The sequence below is a fragment of the Cottoperca gobio genome, chromosome 19, assembly GCF_900634415.1.
Source record: "Cottoperca gobio chromosome 19, fCotGob3.1, whole genome shotgun sequence".
Taxonomy (NCBI): domain Eukaryota; kingdom Metazoa; phylum Chordata; class Actinopteri; order Perciformes; family Bovichtidae; genus Cottoperca; species Cottoperca gobio.
This window is the reverse complement of record NC_041373.1, coordinates 10,412,291-10,434,600: the sequence shown is the minus strand read 5'-3', so window position 1 is coordinate 10,434,600 and position 22,310 is coordinate 10,412,291. Positions and strand designations below refer to the sequence as shown.

Below are 22,310 nucleotides of genomic sequence, written 5' to 3'. Positions count from 1 at the left end.
AACGCTCCGCGAGGTCCTAAAGACACCTCCCGCGCCCATTATTAGTAAACGAGCAGGAGCTCATCAAGCTAACAGACACAAAGAAAGTACAATTTCCGGTCCCAGCTTTCAAAATAAAAACCTAAATGACAATTATAATGCACGTTTGCAATCATGTTTGTACAATACTATAAGATTTCATTGTGAATTAAATTAAATGCTGTTGTTGTTATTGTGTTCGGTCTCTCATTTGACCCATCATAGTCTGAACAGAATATCACTTTTTATTTTTCCTGAGATTAAGAATGACAATTCATTCTTGATTTAATAGAATAAATAGCAGTTTGACAAGATGATATTGAATGAAGTTTGACTTTTTCCTGAGCTTTTCCTGTGAGATGCAGTCGAACGCTGAACGTTTTATTTCCTTAAAATGTGTTGATTTGCTGTTGTTATTTGTTTCTTATCATTGCAAATTGAACATTTGAACAGGGTAGGCAATGTTTATGAATAATGGTCAGACAAAACAGGCATTGAAATTGTTCATTGTAACACCACCAAAAAAAGCTAGTAAGTGGACATTGAGTCACTTGTAAGGTGCAGGACACAAGACGTGTGCGTGAAACTAGCATTTTAGTTTGAAGGCAAAACCACTTAATTTCCGGCCTCTCTCTTGTTATCCGTTGCTTAACTTGACCCAACCTGCTCGATAGTCCCACACATACTGTAGCAGTCCACTGTATATACATTAATATAGCCTACACGTCCCGTACTCGCAGATGTTATTATTATGCATACATTTTGTTATTCAGTAGCCACGAAAAATGCAGACTTGCAAATCCTGTTTTCTGTCTGCTCTCTTTGTACAGAACAGACACCAAAAAGTGGCATAACTTTGATTACATTAACATTTTTAAGATATCTGAATAAAGTTTAAGACACTCAAGTAAACAGCTACTCAACTTGTTCTCAAGGCACTGAAACGCACTAAATGATTGGACCTACATACATATGGACATGGTCCATTCAAACACTATGGCTCAGCTCAATGCACTTCACTGTGTGCACTCTACACTGCACCACATGGTCATCAACTTCAGGAAGGAAAGCAGACAGAAAACAGGCAGGTGTCCACATGCAGACTGGGTTCCTGAAAGCTTTTTCTCCCCCCAACAGGAGAAAATTAATGTGCTGCTTTCAGGTGTAGTATGCTACCAGCATGAAGATTTAAGCTAAAGTCACAACAGCACATCCAATTGTTGCATTTCACCATTTGAAATTGGAACTATAGGGGGGGAACGTAGTGTCATGATGCTGAGAAACCTCAATTTCTCAAAACTCTTCTTTCAGGGTCAAATATGAATGGAAATAAAAGGCTACTGAGGAGTATTTCCCTGCATGCTGATTTCACTGGAACTCCACATTCAGCTATAGGCTGTTACAAAGAGCTGATCTTTTGCTCTTTTTAAGAACCAGGAAGCTTGAAGGAAGATAACAGACAGAGAGGAGCAGGCAGTAAAATAGGACTTTCTGTAAGTGTGCGGAGACAGATAATACTCAATAGTAAATCCCCACTCCATGGAAATTATTCCATCTAACCTCAGTTATGTCGATACAGTTTGGAAAAGAAAGCACAGCTTCTCACCGATGCTTAAAGACAAACATTTTATAGTCACGTTTGGAAGAAAATTAAACGCGACTCAAATATAAAATACATATAATTCAATTGAAACATAGAATAAGGACATTGAATAGAGAAAACAACACTCAGTTAATAAGCTTCTTCAAGCAGCAGACATGGTTCATAGCTGTCTTATTCTACTTTGTAGTCTAAAATTACTCATTTTAGAAAGACAGAAGCAATTATAAACCATGAGTGTTGTTATTAATGATCTCCTATTGTCCAAATACACCCACACGTGCATGTGCACTGACATGAAATAAGGTTCACAAACAGTCAGTAGTGATCATCTGTCTCCTCCAAGACACGAGTGCAAATTTAGATGGATGAAACAGCTGGACTATGAAGGAACTCTGACTTGAAGGCTAATGAGTAAAAAAACAATTAAGAATAATGAAGAGTTTGTGCTCTGTTGTCTGCTATTTCAAAAAAATTAATATTCACACATCTCACTTTTGATTTATGCCTAGCTCCATCACTTTGAGAGCACTATCACTTTGGATCACACAAATATTAAATCTGCACCATGGCACGTCCCGGTCCGTCATGAGACAAAGACGGGGACAAAAGCTCCATTCAAACCAAGGCTGTGTCCATTAACGGGGCATTTCCAGTGAGAAGAGGTCACATTCCTTCTTCTTACAGTTAATAGCTGGCACTGAACTGATGGCAAAGCCCACTTCGGGCTTCACGTTGGTTGTATAATGAGGATGACGGTTGAAGAAGCATAATGAATATTTCTGATCACTGCTCCACATCACATGGGATCATGTGAAAAGCGGCTGTGTGAGGACATCAGTGCTTTATCAAGCTTACTCTGCATCCCATTACATGAAGTATGCTGGAAAGAAAGGCACTTTGCAATCAAGTGAAAACAAGATAACGCCGATAAACAGCAGACATTACTGGTTTGTACGTTACATCAAAAAGGGGATCAAGTCTGTGGCTCAATGTGATATTTAACCAAAAGCAGAATGTCGAGACATGATTTCATACGTTCGTTTTGGCCATCTTTATTTGTAATCGCACACCACAAGGGCAGCTAGAACAGCTGAGGCGTAGAGAAAAGGCATCTGTTTTTCTCAATAGACAGATCTATGGCAACCTTTCAAAACACGCAGAAGGTCATTTAACAACACTTAGCGCTGTTTTCAAGGTATTTCCAGAATCCTTAAGCACTCTTCTGTCCTAGTGCATCAAATACATGCTGAATATAAATGTACCCTGTCCTAAACTGCTCATCCGTTTCTGTATCTGTATTTTAATATACATAATTATCTCCTTACTGAATTTGTAGAACACATTAACAAAAAAAAGGTTGCAGGTATTTTTGTTGGATGAGGAAATACAGTGTTGCAATAAGGGAAACCGTTTAAAAGTATATCTTTTTTTATTATTGTGCATCAGAATATTTTCTTTTTTTATCCAGATGGGAAGAAGAGTCTTTGAAGGTTTCTGGAAAAGCCTTTAAAACAGCGGTACAGTAAGCGATGTTAAATGACCTTCTGGGCTTTTGAAAGAGTGCCATGGATTTATCTTTTAGAAAAAGCAGATGTTAAGCTCTGTAACTTGAATAATAAGTAATGGTGATATATGAGAGAAACAAATGAGGGCTAAAAGGACAGCTCAAGGTATATCATGACCTGAACTCATATTCAGCACTGTCAAAGGGCAAAGTTCACTTCATCAGTCTGCTATGCAACGCTACGGTCATGTCATCATCTTCATCGACGTTCAGCTGCTGCTCCTTTGAAGAATCTGATCCAATAGTTTCTGCAATAAGAAAAACAAAAAAAATCTGATTACTAAAACACTTGTTTGCTATAGATCACCAGTCTAGTCCTCACAAAACCCATGTGGCCTTTTTGTTTTTAGGCATACACACACACATTCTTTTCCAGTGAAGCCTCATCCCCGCCGTCCTCTCACCCACACGTTCAGGTTTCCAGCTCCTTGCTTGATCTCGGGCATCGCCCCTGTTCCCCGTGTTATCTGCCACAGCAGCAGTGTGGGTGGAGCAGCTGTATGTGGGCACCCACGCTGCCTGCAGCTCGACTGAATGGTGGCACTGCACTGTAGCTGTCCCTGCTACTGAAGGGCCTTTTGTTTCAGGAGGAACACAGGCCTCATACACTCAGCACAATGACACTGTTCACAGTTTTTCTCCGTAATGAGAGAAAGAGTGTGTGCAGCGTAAAAAGAGAGCGACTACAATTCCTCCAGCTAATTTAAACTCCACCTAGGATGATAATTATTAATCGTGCAATAAAAAAAAAAGTTATAACTCTCATTTCACGTGCAGAAAATGCATCTGAAGCTATTTATTTTAAAGATCAGTTTTTCTAATCAAAGTACTAGGAGCAGTGCAAGAAAGCTGCAAAGGTTTGGCAGCAGTGACCTCTTGTGGAATAATAAACTAATTGTTCTGAAAGAAAAGGCAAGGTCAGCAAGAAATCCATCAAAAGTTTGAATATTCTCCTTTCAGAAATAAGCAGATCTGCCATTTACGTCGTTGTTGCATCCTTATCATGTCTTTGATATTTTTTCCATCATCAGTTACAGAAAGTAAGGAGTGTACACAATACAACAATCCTGCAACCCTACAATTATAATAATCAGATCTTGAGAGATTTCATTAAAAAGGGAGTGGCAGTGATCTAATACTGAAAGAAATGAATTGATTCAATAATTAATTAATCGCAGTACAATGATAGTAAAAAAAAAATTCAGTGTACAAGGCAAATTGGTCTGGCTCAACAGAAAAATATCCAGAAATACGTCCCATCCACCACCTTGTTTTTGTGGTTCTAAGGTTATAAATGTCCTTTGACCTTGTGTGTTCCACTCAGTCTTTTCAGGTAACCATGATGGACTTGGAAGGCCATTTAAAGCCATTATTTTCAACAGCTTGCACTGCTGTGAAGAGAGAAGAAAAGCCATCGTTGGTCATCACTGAGAGATGTTTCACCTTTTGTCAGGTTTAATTAAGCTTTTAGGGGGAAAGTTGTGTGATCCTCTCCTTAATAGCCTGTGGGTCATATGCACAATTAATGTTCTGTTCAACACTGTGGCTTTGGTGATTCAGTGCATCATTTCTGCATACATATTTATTTATAATAATTTAAGGGAGATCAGATTCGGCAGGCCTGAGGCTTGAATATTAAAGATGACCTCTGGAACATAAGAATCACAAATTTAAGTTCATCTTGTTTTATTTAACCCCTTAATATATATTAATATATTCCATATAATAACCATTTTTTTCTTTCTTACATATAGGTAAATCATTGTATTCCACACTCTCTGTATATTATGTAAATTGACTGCTTTTTGTAACAGGTTGCTCCAGCTCTTGTTTTTTTTATGGCTGCACCATTCCATCAAATGTATTATTATTCTGAACTCAAATAACCTAAATTCAGACTGATTTGGCATGTTCACAATAATTACAAATACAATGAGGTGGTTTTTAAAAGATGTTTGACTGCAGGTGAGTGAAGTTTAATGAGTATAGAGATTACCTTTTTGAAAAGTTCAACTCGCTGTCTGTTGCTCAAACACACCTCCCTCTTCTTCTCTTCCTCTTTTTTTCTCTTTACGTCGGCATGCGTTCTGTAACAAAATGATCATTTTGTGTCATTTTGTGTCTTTTATGAAAGTCGCTAGTAAAGAAAAAAGTGTCAGTTTAGGGTTGATTTCTAAAACATAGTAGCAAAAAAGTATCTATTATCCTAAAACAATACATTTAAATATTATCTAATGGTGATATACAGTCATTCACTTTTCATACACCACCACAAACTATATTCTGCATAAACCGTAATCTAAAATCTCGTTCTAATCAAAAGGTGGATCGACCAGGAAGCACAACAGACAAGTGAGGCAAGGAAGGGAGAAAGAAAAAAAAATGTAAGTAGAGCAAAAGTCTTGGCAGGGGAACAAAAGCAGCATATTTTGTATGGAGATGTCATCGATACCGGCTCTGCCTTCCTTCACACGTGAAAGCAATACAAAAGATAAGGATACATCTGCCTACAAAGACGGAGCGTCTGACATTGTGCCGAGGTGTAGAGACTGAGATGGAACTCACCGCTTAGATCTCAGCTGCATCTCTCTCCCAGTAATGGCTCTATCTCTGGGTTTGAAAAGGTTATCTGGAAACAGGAACAGGAACATGTACACACACACACACACACACACACACACACACACACAAAGCTGATTGAGTTGAAGGCGTAAAAGCATGGCAGTAAATCACTCTAGCTTTTCCTGGTGTTTAAAGAGACTGAAAGCCTCCTGTCTTACAAAAAAAAAAAAGGGATCATATTGGAATCTGCCAAAAGAACAAATAAGATTATTTAGAATAAGGACATGAAGTCCACCTTCTCAAGATGTTCTACAAAGTGTCATTTCATCATGCGAGAACTGGGAGTTCCCATAAACATGTATACATGAACACTGATGACAAGTGTGATTTTTAAATCTCCCACTTCCACAGCTGTCATTGAACCCATTTGGTGTTTTGTTTTGTTACGGCCAGTAGAGGGCAGAGAGAGCTACAAAATCACTGTCACAAATCTTTCAATTCTTTATTGTTTACTGTGAAGCCTGGCAATCTGAACAGAAATCTAATCAGACTGAACACTGCGTCGAAAGCTTAATGACATTTGAAGGTCATGGAAATATTTTAGGTGAAATCCAATCACTCTGAACCTTGTTATTTAATAGAGGAGCACTTGCATATATATATATATGCAATAAAGACATTTGTTTAAAATCTTACTTCGAGTGCCTTTTATTGTATTTAGTCTCTCTCTCTCTCTCTCTCTCTCTCTCTCTCTCTCTCTCTCTCTCTCTCTCTCTCTCTCTCTCTCTCTCTCTCTCTCTCTCTCTCTCTCTCTCTCTCTCTCTCTCTCTCTCTTATAGTTGGCCTTCAAATAGTTTAGATGATGTATCAGGATGAAAATGTCATTTTAATGCATTCCAGGTTCTGGCCTGTTATGTGATCCATCCAATATATAATACATTATTTTCTTTATCCTTTTCTTCATTGTCTTTGCATTATCTCTAAATTAATTCCTGTACTTAATAGCATCTTGATTTGTCATTAAGTAGTTCACTCTGTCTAAATCTACCGCTAACTCATTATTTTGGGTTTCAGTAGAGGATTTTAGTGGATTTATCAACCCTTCAAGCAAAAGATATGTGATTATTATGAATAATTGAGCAAAATGTTACCAATCAGAAACTTCAATCCATACATATACATATAGCTGTGAACCTTGGAAAACAACACATATTGGCTGAAAACTACGCCTGCGGCTCTTTGTTCTGTGCCTGTATGTGTGTGATTATGATGTGGCAAACAGCCACTGCAGCTGCAATAGGACAATAGGCAGTGTCCTGGATGAGAGAGGTGTGAGGGTGGCTGTTGGCACAGTACCGTTCCGAGAGGTGCACCGGGCACTGTGGGCTCTCGTCTGCCTGACAGCAGAATCCGACCGTGGTTCTACCGAAGGCGCCAGATCCCTCCTCTCCTGCGCCCTTCGTTCCAGCTCTCGCAGTCTGCGCTGGGACCGACTGATGAAGTCTGGTCTAGACTTCTGCAGCGCGTTCTGCAAAAAAACAGAAACATATTACTCTTCTTGACAAAACACTTAAGCCCAACTTCCCATTTGTAACTCCTCCTACAATATAACTCTGGGACATCCCCATGGAAAACTCCAATGTAAGCCAGTAAAGATGTGTCAATCCTTTTTCACTGACTCTGAAGTGTACTTCAGAGGTTGCCAGCTTTGGGGTTCGAAATCCCCAAAGGGGGTTAAGATAAACCTGAGGGGTCAGATAATTAACAACATACGGATTTAAAAACAAAAAAGGAATTTCTGCTAAATAAGTTAATTTTTTCAACACAATTCAGGTAAGGAGCATCACTTTTTGGTTACACAGGTTTTCACCTATGTTCACCTTACGCCCTTAAGTCGGAACAACAACAAGTAAACTTAAGTCGGAACAACAACTTGGAAAGTGTGGTACGAATTGCAGAGCTGATGTCATAAAAACCAGAAACATTGCAGATGAGATTAGAAATGTTGGGTTGATGGTAAGAAACTTTTTTATTAATTCACGTATTGCAAATACCAATTTTTGCACACACGTCATTTGTAATACGTTATGGTAGGGTGTAACTGTTAGTTGCTGTCAACGTAGAGTGACCTAGATTAGTTAGCAAAGTTAATTATTAGCATTAACATTGATTAAAAAAATCAGGTAAAGCGATATTTTAGTGGTTGTAGGGAATGTACTGGGACAAAAACACTTGGATAGCAACATGAATCTTCACTGTTTATGTTATGTTATTTCCACATTACAACTTAAAGCGCATGAACACACCAAAGTCGGAAGAATGACTTGATTTTATTTTTATTATTAATTTTATACATTTTATTTTATTTATTTTTTAAATAAACTCAAATTAAAACTAATTACATTTTATTATGTATTATTTATTATTTTATTTTATTTATTTCATTTTATTTATTTATTTATTTATTTATTTTATTTTATTTTATTTTATTTTATTTTATTTTATTTTATTTTATTTTATTTTATTACCTTTGATTTTATTGTTTTATTGGTTAAAAAATGCATCTGACCTCACCTGGAGAGAAATAGTTTGAGGTGACCTTTCAGGGTCAGGACTCTGGTTGTGGCGCTGGATTGTTCCCTGATCTGGATGAGGCTTCATACATTTCCCCTCATCTGTCAAAACCAAGGCAGAGAAAAACAGTTTGCATTTTATTTACACCTGCCTCGGCTTCACATGGAAACGATGAACAAATAGTCCATGACATATCACTTCTTCGTGTGAATCAAGTAGACAAAGAATTTCACCAGATCTGTTACTAATTCAATCAAAGATGTAGCTCTGAAAACAAAGTGCTGAGCTTAAAACATTGTCAGTTAATTGTGACAAAGATCAATGTTTTATAAGGTGACAACTTCCCATTACATATGAAGGGGAAGAGGAAAGTAATAATACCTGTATTTCCCTGGGGTGATGCAGCGGCCTCCTTCTCACATTGACCACTTGGTGTTTTCTTCTTACTAAGTTGTCTTTGAAGTTTGATGTTTGCTATGATGGCAGCTGCATTGAGGGCAAGCACTTCCTCTTGAGACTGATGTAAGTGGGGATCTGAAACGCAAGAGGACTTTGATGTAAGTGAAGGGACGGTGAAACTGCGACACCGACTGCCATTTGGCTGCCGAGCACCGTGGGCAGATTGTAACGCTATTTCATAAAGCCTTGCCTCATTTGGAGGTTGATCGATTCAAACGTTAAATTTAAATGATGTTGCCTCAGGCCTCTGTAATTAATAGACTACCTTTTTAATGAATGTGATTAAGGAATAATTAATATTTTCATTCAGAGAAAAGACACTGTGAACGAAGAAACACACTCAGCAGAAAACTCCCTTCTCATATTAGTAATTCACCTGAATATTCATCGTTTCTAAACAACAGCTTGAGCTGAGAGGTTTGGCCATTTTACATACAAAATGTTTTCATTTTACATACAAAATGTTTTCATTTTACATACAAAATGTTTTCATTTTACATACAAAATGTTTTCATTTTACATACAAAATGTTTTCACTTTACATACAATAAAATGAGGATATTGTACTAACTTACATCCAATCAGAACTGTTGACTCAAAATTTGGACTTGAATCAGACTTAAGTCACAAAAATGAGGACTTGGGACATCAAAAAAAATGTTATAATCTAAACACGATAAAAAGATAAACACGAGAGCAACATCCAGGCCTTGCATGGCCCCACATTTGGTTGTTTAGCTAAAGCATTGAAATCAATGACTACTTACTTAAAACTTGACTTTAAAGACATCAAGTTTGACATTTTGGGTAATACATTTATTAATTTTCTTGCCAAGAGTAAGATGAGAAGATCGATACCAGAAGTATTGACCTTCTCTGCAAAATTCTCGGTAAGAAAGCAAATAAGTCTATTTACAAAAATGTTTGAACACAACTCATTAAGCTTAACCTCGCTTTCCTTAATCAAACCATAACCAAAAACCAAGCTTCAACCCATTAATAAAAACCTAAAGAAAGAGACTGTATGTTGACCCCAAATGTGACTGTGTGAACAGAGTTTCACTTACATTAGTAGAACATTATCACTACAAAGAAACACACCTAACTGTAATATCTACCGTACGTTGCAGGATCTAGATGCCAAACTTGATTCTAACACATCCTAATACATTATTTCCACCATGTTTAGCAGCTTGTGATTTCTCCTCCTCCCCTGTGCTGTCAGTGAAAAGTGGGACCAGAATATATTATACATTCAAAAGAGATGCGTGTGCAAAATGAAAGAAGGTGAAAATGAGAAAGCGCCTGTAGGTGCCGATGGGCCTCTGCGTCGAGGCAATGCTATTTGACATCGCCGCAGATATGTGTCAATTGCACTCAAGGCGGCAGATAAAAGAATAATCTGAATACAATCTCATAACGCCTATCAATAAGACATCAGCTGAAAGACAATATCAAACCTGAGAGTTCGGCCCCAGAGCGCTGCGGTCTCTGTAACAACTTCAAGCTCGAACAAACAAGCGACACAAAGGAAGTGTATATTTAGACATCGCCATGCTTTGAAAATGGAGATCAGAGACAAAGGGAACCTGTGTACTGACAGGAAGACTGTCAGAGTGGGACAGAGAAACTTACCCGGGTCCTTGATGAGAGTTAGACTGGGGGACGCTCTCCTCTCTCTATTCTCTGGGGGCCATGTTTCTTTCTGGCCTCCATTTGGTGTGTCTGCCACGAGCTGACTTGCTTCTTTCGCCGCTGTTCGGCGGCTGTTCGTGCTGTCAGAGTTCACAGGGTTGATATTGGTCTCTTGCTGAAGCCCAAAGTTCCATTTCCTGGCAGGTGATTGTGTCACAATCTCCTTGCTTGGCTCAGTGTGTTCAAACATATTGCCGTAGCAGCTCAGTGGCCTGCTCGGCCTGTTCGATCTCTGTCCAACAGCCCTCGGGGAAACCTCTGAGGGAGCTGCTATAGCGGGGGGGTTGCTCACAAAAAGTCTCAGCGTGGATCTGTGTAGTGTTTCACTGTTCTCTGCATCTAAGGTGGATGTATTTGGTGCTACAGCGCAGTTTGTGGAATCCACATGTAGATATGAAGGTGCTGCATTGTGTTGTGAGTGGTTCCCCTGACTCCACGTGCTGTTTTCTTTGTACACTCCCTCTGTGTAGCTGTGTCTGTACTCGGGGTGTCTCGTCCCAGCCCCTGTCTTGGCCGGACTGTAGCTCTCTCTGTGCTCTGTCACTTTGATGATGGTAGCCTTTCTTCTGTGCACCACTGTGTCTAAAGCGTGGCTAGTCGGTGGAGTCCCCGTTCTATTTGTGCTCTGGACGGGGCTGGACATCATCCTTTGCTCTGTCACTTTGACTATAGTGGCCTTCCTCTGCACTGTGACATGCCTGGAGTTTGGGTCCATGAATTGGTGGGCTAGTGGCGGAGAAGGGGATTGACTGGGATGGTTGCAGCCAGGCAAACTGGCCGATCTGCTCACTTTCCTGGAGGAGATGGTGATGGAGGAGAAGGCGGCTTTGTTCTGAGGGATGAGTGTCGTCACAGTGGAGTTTGTCTGTAAAGGCTGTGAGCTACTGCTTGTTTGACACAGCGGTGCTGTTGCCCTTATAGGCTGAACACTGCCTGTCCTATACAGAGGCGCGTATGACTTGTTTGTATCGGTGCTGCTTGTCCCTTGCAGCAGAGCGTGTGGTTTGCATGGATCTGCAAAAGTGTTTCGATGCAGAGGAGTATGCTTGAGGGGGTCTATGCTGGTTGTTTTCATCAGAGGGAACTTCCTGTTGGTGTCTGAGCTGGTCCCTGTGGAGAGCTCGCCGGACTGACTGCCTCCAGTCAAAGCCGACACCCTGTTGGTAGTCCAGCCTCTCCTCAGAGCTTGCCAGCCTACAGGTCTGTCCCCTTCGTCAACAGGAAAGCTTCGTTTTTCTGGCACCTACAGCGTGTGGATAAAAGAGATTCTATGTTATAAAGATCCTTAATTATGCATGGAAACTCCATCCCACCCTTCTGTTGTTGCTAATGTTTCCTGCTAAATGTTTTTTTGTCATCAATCAACACACTGAAACATACGTTGTACGCTCATCTGGCTCATTTGAGCTCATGTGTGGCAAATACAGAAAATGGAGCACGAGATATTGACAACATGACATGTCTCTGATACTACATTTCAACAGCAGGTCAGCTGTTTTGTCTTTCTTCAGGGCTTTGCTGTTTGTTCTTTAGTCAGATGACTCTCCCCATGCTTGACACAGTGAGGCAAAGCCAGCACACAGCGTGACTTATCCCTCACAGAAGCACAATGACACTCTATACTCAAAAGACATGGAAAAGCAAAAAAACAGCACATATTTTGGTCCTCGGGTCGGAGGATTCTGACGGTGTTTAAAAGGATAGAGAAATGTTGATATGTCCCTGATGTAACATACCGCGCTGATCCCTAATGTAGTATTATTACATAAACCTAATTTCTAAAGAAAGTATGTGATTTAGCCATTTGTAATTCTGTTTGAGAAAGCTACACCTCGTGGCTATCAACATCTCTCATATTATGATCAAATATACAGAAATCCACTGGTTAAATAACTTGAGATTATGACAGAGTGATTAAGGTTGCAGACAGACCAGTTAAATCTTGTATAGAGCAAACATTAGACACTGTCATCTGTACAAAATGTTGGTTTTGCTTTAGATAAATGCTGCAGCGGGCAGCAGTTCACAGACACTGACATCTGTGCTGATAAGGTCCATAAAGCAAAAAAAGTCTGCCATCAGCCAGTCGGCTTTGTGGAGATCAGAAGTAATTTCCTTTTTTTTCCTTTCATTTCAGCGATCTGCATTCCGATGAAGCATCAAAGCGTTGACCTGCTATATTCTCTCTGATTTGTGAAGCCGTTCTTTTAACTTCCATAGGGTATATATTTAATATTGTTTTCTAAACTGAAGTTACACAATATGAAAAATGTATTAATCTTTGAACCCATGAAATGCTCTATCATAAATAAGTGTAATTTCCCTCAGCTTTTAAAGGGAGGGCTCTCAACATAAGTGATTATTTACTGGCATTTCTTCATGTAAATGAGACTCTTGTGGCATAAATGAGGGAGCAGAATGTGTAGGAGTCTGGATGTTCAGGAGGCAAGGGAATTGAAATTAAATTAAGTAAACCAAACTGATTTAATGAAAAATAAAAACTTTATTTTATTCTATGTATGAGCATTGTTTTCTTCGCAGGAGAGCATTTCAACACAGTGTTGTTAAGGGAGACATTAAAACACAACATTTATCATAGTCAGAGTTTTTATTTCTAAATATGTTCCTTCTTTTTATTCTTATTGTTATTATCTTCTTTGTATCTTTATTTTTTATTCTCTCTGCTTTACTACTATTATTATTATTATTATTATTATTATTATTATTATTATTATTATTATTATTATTATGATATTTTCATTTAAAAATATATAAACATTGTAGGAATGCTATAAGTCTGAACAACATTGAATGTAAGCTAATGTACATTTATGCTAACTCCCACACTCCTGCAATAAAGTATTTTTGTTTTTAAATGGGAGGTACTGGCCTCAGCATCAGAAAGCGTAGAAATAAGCATAACATTAGGATTAGAAAACTGAATGTCACCTCAGTGTCCAGGCAGACATACTACGCACTCCCCAACACACACAGCCCCATTGGTTTAAATCGTCTCCTGAACTCAATGTTAAGAAAAAGTGAAGAACAATCATACCAGAGGTGTTACGAGTTACCTGTTTAATATTGGGAGAGTCTTGATCAGGAGTTGGCCACGTCTTCACACCCAAAGCACTTGGACTAGTGTGACTCCTCTCCACCTCTTCATCTATGTATAAAGGCAAAACAAATGATCCACTTTCACATTCCCCACAAGACATGCTCTCTTTCTTTCTCTTTCACACACACACACACACACACACACACACACACACACACACACACACACACACACACACACACACACACACACACACACGACTCAGGCGTTCCTCTGACTGTGTGTCAATGTTGACACTGTCAATTATTGACATTTGCACAGTAAGGTGATTCTAGCACCACCCCTGAGCCACTTCTCTGCATCCTCAAGAGACGTGGCGACTTGACTGGTCTGCCTCTCAGCTCTGACTGATACTCTACTGCCACCCTCCCCCCCCACCCCCCCCTACCCCCGTCTGCCTGCCTGCCTGGCTGCATTTCCACCTGCTGCTGTTACCATGGCGACTGGCTCTCACTTTGGGATAACCCTCGAACGATGTGTGGATAATCCGTTTCTCATATAAGAGAGAAAACAAGAGACAAGGTGAAAATTGCACCACTTTGCAAATGTGATTACACCTGAAAAGAAACCCACATAATTGTATCTTTAGAGGTGTACATTGTTCCACCTGCTGCCATCATATGTCTCTATACAGGGCCCCACATCAACTTGTGGCCGCCCTGAAAGAGCTTCTCTCATTACCTCGCGGCTCAAATGACCATTTCTTCTGAATCAACAGCAGCTTAATATCCCGGAGGAAAATAAAGAAGCAAGACCATATGGCAAACACCCTCTGATGTCCTCACCCTCCCAATTTATTCCTCATCCCCATTTAGTTTTATCTAAATAGTACGTGTGTGCAGGGTGGGAAGTGGCCAGCCTTTCTGGAATTAGAGCACAAGATCCAATGTTATAATCATTTGCTCATTAACATCAGGCATTTTGTTAAATGGGACTTTTGTGGAGGAAGAAGGCACTGAGTTTCTGCAATGAGACATTGAGTCTGATTCTGCAAGGGTTGTCAGCAACAACCAGAAAGAGAGCGAGAAAGAGCGAGAGAGTAGTGGGATAATTTGCTAGCTGGAGTGTAACCCAGTCAGTTCTCGTTGGAGTAATTGCAGAATTTCATTTGGTTTCGGATGTGGAATCGTGGATTTAAATGTACCGACAGCTGAGCAAAAGCAACCGGCATCGAAAACAAGACACATTTGGATGCAGTCCCGCATACAGATTCTTGCTTCTTGTTGATCATCTTTCTTCAACTGATTGCTGCGATTTCAGCCGTGACACATTTGTAGCGTGCGTGCACCTGCATAGCATTATTATTTACTGTGAGGTAACTGAAAATGTGAATATTTATTGCCCATTTGATTGACTATTAAGATATTTATAATTTATCACTTAGCATCACTGGAAATATTGTGTGTCAAATGTAAATCCACAAGTCGTTCTTTCTTAAATTATTCTTTGACATGTGACGGTTAAACAGAAGCTAACGAGCTTATATGCTATATATATATTTCCGTACGTCTAACATGGCATGATTATACGTTTCATCATATGAATGTGTGCATGAAGCTTAGACCTTGTCGCTTATGTGACGTTAATAAGATCCATGGTACTTAAAACACCTTCACTTTCTATCAGAGATCCATGCTGCCATGGATGGATTGCTTTGAATTCTGCAAGCAGCCCGAGCCTTGCCAGGATAATCTCGGTATAAACAAGGACAGGGCTGAAAGATCAAACCTCAGATCAAACCCAGCGAGTGTGGGGCTGCCATGTTCAAAGATTAACAGGGCTCCTTCTCCAATCAGTCTACATCTGTCCTTATCTTTCAGCCTGCTCCCGCCTCCCTCTCCTTCGCTTTCCTCACCTAATAGCGCCTTTCCTTTACCCGCAATCCTGCCAGGAGACCGTGGAACAACAGTGGGTACATTGTACTTAAAATGTACTTTGTTTTAGTGGGGGGAAGGTTGTTTAAAGTGTTCATACAGTCAGTCAGAGAGGAGCGTTTGAAAGAGGACAGGGGCAACATTGCTGCAAGGAGCTGATTAGAGGCAGGTAAACTGTGTGGCTAGTCAGCCCTGAAATAAGCTTTTGTTCTCCCTCTAGCTAACCCAGCCCCTGCAGTTACCCCGTGGCCATATTTGTTCTTGTACTGATCAGGCACCAAAACATCAGTTGAAACTGAACCATTGTGTGTTTCAGGGAATTTTCAGTTGCACAAGAGACTTACTTTGTTACTTTGGTTTTACATATTGCTTGAAGCTTTTAGCTGTGACCAGCAGCTCTATAGCTCGCTCTGTCTGTCCACACACGTGTGTGTGTGTGTGTGTGTGTGTGTGTGTGTGTGTGTGTGTGTGTGTGTGTGTGTGTGTGTGTGTGTGTGTCTGTGAATATATGCACGTACTTGGGGTACATTGGGAATTTGGGAACTACTATACTTAACTGAAAATTCAGCTGTTATACACGTGATTGTAAACTGTTACATGTCAGTAGTGTGATATAATAAACTTCTGAATGTATTGACATGTATTTGTTTACCTCAATTATTTTATGTATTAGTGCACCACTGAAAATAAGTATTATGCGCTTGTAGCTAGTTGTTTACTTTGCACCAAAGATTATTAAGCACTGAATGTATTTATTAGTCAGGTAAAGGAATCCCTAGAGTGAATATGCTATAGGAACGCCCTCCTCTCGGGGGCGTCCGAAGAACCCAAGGATGACATCAGCGCTACGCGGCGTGGACACGCCTATGCACCAAAAAGGGGCCAATAGGACCTGGCCCCCAGCCAACCAATGGGAGAGAACCACGCCCTAGAGACCGGAAATAAATACTTTGCGAAATGTTAGAATGACACTATTCGGTGGAGTCAGGAGACAGATAAACTATTTAAATGTGGACTGTGGACTGATGAAACTGATATGATGATGATGGCTGGGTGTATTTTCTATGCTGCCATATCACTTTAATAAATACTTTGAGATAATTAAGAAGTTTGCTGGTTTGATTCAACGCCGGCACACCGTCCCCAAATAAAAGAGTCATGACAGTAGCCTACATACCGTGGTGCCTGTTGGCTGTTGCTCGATTCTTCTGAAATGTTGGTGTGATGGCTTGTTTCAATTTCAACTGTAAAATAAATAAATAAAAAAGACCCATTAGAAGACTTGATTACAAAACGTATCTTTGCATCAGTATAATCCAGTTATCTGAAACATTACATTTTATTTTGTGAAAACTTGATCGCTTTCTTGCTTATAGTTCGATTATACGATATCACTCTCATGTTTGTAGGGCAAATATGACGACTAACGCCACCGCCAGAAGCCTGTTAGTTTAGCCTCTGACAAAGACTTAAAATGTGGAAAACAGCTAGCATGGTTCTGTCCAAAGGTACCAAAACATATACCTCTAAAACTCTCTAAATACCACTTTGTATCTTGTTTGTTTAAACCATCATTAAAACTAGCTAGCTAGCTAGTTAGCTAGTTAGAGGTTTCCCCTTGTTTTCAGTCTTTGTGCTATGCTAAGCTAACCGGCAGTTGATATTTCCCATGCAGCCGTAAGTGGAATCAATGTTCTCATCTACCTCCCGGCGAAGAAAGCAATGTGTAGTTTCTCCAGAATTTCAAACTATTCCTTTTAGCATAAACTATCTTTTTTTATTTCAGTTACTGTCGTCAAAATCCCCCAAAGTCTCAGCCCTGACTTCACATAATAGGCTATTCTCTTTTCAGTGAAGAGTCACAGGGGAAGGGATGTGCTTTGTGAATCCGTTCAGTCGAAACTCTGCTACAGCACAGCAACTTATCAATTTTGAAGTCATATTATCAGTTCACTGGGTAATAGCCTGTACTCCCATTGAATTTTCTATGTACATTGACTTGCATCCTCCCAGGGCACAAAGCTCAATCTCTGCCGCCACAGCTCCAAATGAGTCGTAAACCTTTCCAGAATGCGTGGAGTTCCTGCAGAGTAAGCTGTTTTCAAAGGATGCCGGAGCAGTGCCTTCTCCCTGGGTAACTGAGACTTGACTACAAATGGCTCTTTGTAGCACTCTGTGTGTTTGAATCTAGGCCTTGCCTGGCACTGCGCACCATCACCTCCATTACACAGCGCTTTACCTTCAGACTTACAGAGCTTACGCTGTCTCACTAACATGTCAGAATCACAGTCACACAGCTTGAGAGGATGTCAGTGCCAAGTCCAGGCTAAATCAGTTCAGCGTATTTGCAAAGGCCCGTTTTAAAAGGTTGATACCCTATAGCACAGACACTAATGTTTATAAGGTTTCTCTGAGAGAATAATTCTAAATGCTCAAATATAAATCTCCTATAACAGTAGGGAGGCCTGACAAAATGACCTGCGTTGCTTACTTTTAGAAGGTAAAGAACGTAACGGTTAGGGTTAGGGTCTGTTTTTGAGGCTTGTTAGGTGTTATATATTTTACCTGTCCAGCAGAGTGGTCCAACAACTGGTTTTGGTTGCAAGCATCAGCAACCATCATTACTCTTCTTTGGATTGGCAGCCACCCAATTTTGACTGGCGCAAGACTACTGAGGTGAGCCTGCTCCTTCCTTGGGGCCTGCATCATTTGAGCTCTCTCCCAGCTTCCTCTGTGCTCTGGAGGAGAACAAAACCCAGTTTGGAGGGACTCCTGGCTGCCCAGAGAACTCTCACACAGGCTGGGACTCCCACATGAAGATGAGCCCCTGCTGAAGGAGGGAATCCCTGGCTGTCTCCAGGCACGTATGCTTGCCTCTTTGTCGAGAGCAGGCATGGATGATGTCCGATCACTGAAAGCTGGAACTTGATCACGAACTGGGGCTCTGAGAAGTTCGCTCTCTATCCTCTGCAGGTGCTCCAGCCAGTCATCCAGCTGGCGTCCTTCAATGGCACTCTGGGGCCGAGGTGCGCGTGGGGGGCGAGAAACACGGGGCAAAGCCTCCCCCTCTGGTATTAAGCTCTCCCAGTGTGACTCATCTCCAGATTTCCTCCAGCTCGGAGCTCTTCGGAGGTGAGCAGCTGGCATGCGCAGTGTCATCCTAGGAGCTCAGATAACCACTCACAGCTCTCGAGTTTCAGGCCACAGTAAAAGCCCTTTACAGTGGAGGTAATAATCAGACTGCTGGCTCAACTGAACCTCTTACCATGAGGTATGCCAGAAATGCACTGCGAGGAATTAGTAGCTACAAGAATGCTGGAGGTCATTGTTGTCACAGATCTGTTATGAGAAAGTATCAGAATACAGATAAGCATTATAAATAGGTGCAAATGATTCTGGATTATAAGTACAAGTACAACTCCCTTCTTTCATTACACCAGTGCTGCTGATACTATTACTTACCAAACCATCCTGTTTTTCACTTCCAACTCCTCAGTCCTTGGTGTTAAGGAAGTAAACACTCCCTGTCTTGATACAAACTAGGTGCTAGTAAGTACTGTCTCCAGTAAGGCATGTAGAAATGTGAGGGATGCTTTGCCGAACAAAGGAGTTACTGAGCACAAGGCTGAACATCCAATACAGAGAGGGAGATGGAAAGAGGCAGAAGGGTGGGCGGGCTGAAAGGGGGAAAGAAACAACACTTGTTGATGCAATGCTCGAAGTAACAGTATCTCCATTAAAACAAAGAACATAATTATCAAACCGTCTAATTTTGGGTTTATGCAAGTCAGACACAATGTTTAAAAGAGCGAATCAAACTTCCTGACATTCAGGCGTCCTTACAAATGATAGAGCATCACTAATTAGCAGATTATACATGTTATTCCATGAGTCACTTACTGCTTTAGAAATCCTCTTTGTTGAAGTCCCCCTGTTTCTGCTCTTCCCTGTGATCTCGTGGTTGGTGGCTGATGATGAGACATTATATCCTCAAGCCATGTGACATTTGACTGCAGACTACTCTCGGATAAGTAACCGTGACCCACGTGATGTCCCGCAATGAATGAGTGAAGGGTATTTACAAGATAGAGATATTCTAGCAGGAGGCCGTTTTTTTAATCTAACGGCAGATAAACACAGAGCTTCAAAGATACAACTTCTTCCTAAAAAGAATTGGCAGTTGCTTGGATGTTTAATGAATTTCAGTGTTTCTCAGTGGGCTATCAGTCCCCAAATGTTTTTCAAAGCAACTTCAGTCCCACTTGGTGGTATAACATTTTCCAAACATGTTGCAAAGACAGAGATAAGGCAGACATATCTCAAATATCAATTGATGTGACCTGCTTTAAGACACCTTATCAAGCTGAGAAAGGAATATGCAATGGTTGAAAGCAATTTGCATCTTTTTGTCTGTTCTGCCTGGCAGATAACATCAAAACAAATCAAAAACTTAATGGAGTAAGGACAGATGCGGTTCAAAAGAAGTAGGTGCTTGGCTATGGGAATAAGCAGGAAAGCGGTATCGCCCTCTGCTGGCAATATTCCAACATGACAAGTGAAGAAAGTGATCTAAGGAGGGCATGGGGTCAAACGTTTGAGAGACTTCTGTAAAAGATGGGATGTAACCATAGGATGCAATATTTGTGCAAACAAGATGAATAAAGATGAGGGGATTCAAATGCATGCACCAGGTGCATCGCACTGATGTCTTTTATTTAGCACCTGCAGTTCTGAGGAATAACTCTTATTAGTTAAACACATCACTGCTCAGAATAACAGGCTCACTTTGGCTCCTGTAGCTTCACCATTAAGGCCAAAGAAGAGAGGAAAGGGACAAAGACAGCATGAGTTCTTATTCTGTGGTTGAGCTAATCAGAGGAACAATCTCTGTGTGTTTTACCATGGGGTAGCAACTTAGGGGGAAAGATTGCTGTCAGAAACATATCTATGAATACTGTAATAACTTTTTTTTAATTGGATTAAAATACTTTGAAACTGTATGTTTGTAATTTACGACAACACTTTATTGACCCAACAGTTATATTATGCATGTATAGAAAATAAAAAGCACTTATGTGCAAATTATACTTTATGCACTACATTCAAAAAGCTCTTTACTTTTTTACTAATTTTTACTTATCCATATGTTGTCTCATAAATATCTGTGTTTATCTTATTATTTTATTTTTTGTATCATCATATTATAATATAATCATTTCATGTGGGTATTGTGTAGCTTTTCATGTGGGTATTGTGTAGCTTTTGTAAATATGAAAAAAAGAAACATTTTTTTTTTTACTCACTGTAGCATAAAGATTAAGAAAGATTACTGTAATAAAAATATAAAAATAAAAAAATAAAACAACTAAAAAATATATATATTTGTCTTGACAACCAAGTGAAGCTCTTGAAGTTCCCCCACCGTCATATATATATATATATATATATATATATATATATATATATATATATATATATATATATATATATATATATATATATATATATATAATAACATGCTCCTAAAAGATTAACGTACAGTCAACTAATAATTGATATAAAACTTTTCCTCCGTCGTGTAGCATGTTCCGCCTCAGTGTATACAGCAGTGGGAGTTTAGCGGGACTCCTACTGTATGTGAAAAAGTTGTGTTCCCTTCCTCCCCCTTGCGGAGCGTCCTGTCACTGGTGGAAAATGGCTGCTCGGAGTGTCTCCCCAAAGCTCAGAGAAAACTGAAAAAAAGTCCCCGTAAATAACAAGAGGTCACATCTGGACCTTTTCTAACAGGTCTACACGACAACTCGGGGAAGCCTCGACACGGAGAATGTCTCGCTGGGTGCCCACTAAAAAGGAAAAGTATGGTGTTGGTACGTAAGAAAACTTGCACGCTCCATCGCTAGCTCGTCCTAGCTCTCTGCTCTCAGATTGCACAAGTTTGGAAAAGGATTTTGATTAGAAAGCGACTGGCTGTATTGTTTCTCGTGTGTAAGCGGGATTTATGCGGTCAAATTTGCCTCAACTGTGTGAATGCAAATGTTACGTGTCGGGAATTTGGCAGCTAGTTTTGCATGAAACGCAAAACAAGGAATGTGTGTCTATTGTGAGGAAGAGGACTGTGTGTGGATTGGGAATTGTTAAGAGGCGCGCCTAGTTGTATCGCTTGTTTCCTGTGTTGTGGGGCCTCCGCTACAAACTTACTAGCTAGTAACAAGCTACGCAGAACTTTTAAGTGTTTAGTTTGTTGCTTGTTTGTGTCTTTCTACCCAGGCAAAGCCTTTGTTGTGTGGGTATTCATTGTCACTTCCTCGAATGCTTTGAAACCAGGCACCCTGGCCTGAGAACAGTGTCCCGTTTAGCTTCCACTCTCTCCTGTAGGGGATTATTTAACAACACTCAAACATAAACCATCACAGAAAGTGTACTGACGTTATATTAAAGGGTTGAATTAGACCAACTATGCTCTGTGTGCCACTGTAGAACGGATAGGAGTATTAATAATAACCTATTTATTCATGTTTTAATCACGTCAGCTTTAAACAATACAGTTATAGTTTATGTTTGTTCACTATGACTAAGTACTGTACTGTTCTGCAGGCGCTGACAAACCATTTATTTAAGTACTTAATGTAAAAAGATTTGCATCCAACCACAGGGTTTCATTTGTTTAAATGTTGGCCCAAGGGACCACAAAGTCTGTTCTTGGCATAATGTTTAAATACATTTTGCATTGCTGTTCACACCGCAGATAACACTCTTGTTTGTCATCAAGAGTGTTTTTTCATTTTTTATTTCTTGTTGAGAATTGATGGATCACGTATAAAAGAAATTTCGAAACAACCTCGT

The 22,310-nt window shown here is 40.1% G+C and overlaps 2 protein-coding genes across 3 annotated transcripts in view; one reads left to right on the top strand and one right to left on the bottom strand.

Annotated features, from left to right (window-relative positions):
• Positions 1-1,630: 1,630 nt before the first annotated feature.
• On the bottom strand, positions 1,631-19,478 carry c19h10orf90 (chromosome 19 C10orf90 homolog). The gene is made up of 12 exons (XM_029456959.1): positions 19,368-19,478; positions 18,930-19,144; positions 18,033-18,806; positions 16,645-16,711; positions 13,550-13,641; positions 10,416-11,718; positions 8,703-8,855; positions 8,322-8,422; positions 7,104-7,275; positions 5,751-5,814; positions 5,182-5,272; positions 1,631-3,433 (listed from the first exon to the last, which is right to left on the bottom strand). The coding sequence occupies exons 3-12, from the start codon at positions 18,624-18,626 to the stop codon at positions 3,395-3,397; spliced, it is 2,676 nt and encodes an 891-aa protein (XP_029312819.1). The 5' UTR covers positions 18,627-18,806; positions 18,930-19,144; positions 19,368-19,478; the 3' UTR covers positions 1,631-3,394.
• A 1,651-nt stretch (positions 19,479-21,129) lies between these two features.
• The window catches only part of dock1 (dedicator of cytokinesis 1), a 156,482-nt gene continuing 155,301 nt past the window's right edge, over positions 21,130-22,310 (top strand). For both annotated transcript variants that reach the window (XM_029455855.1, XM_029455854.1), the window contains exon 1: positions 21,130-21,334. In XM_029455855.1, the coding sequence (XP_029311715.1) occupies positions 21,292-21,334 (43 nt within the window). In that variant the 5' untranslated portion in view covers positions 21,130-21,291. The remainder of the gene's footprint in view (positions 21,335-22,310) is intronic.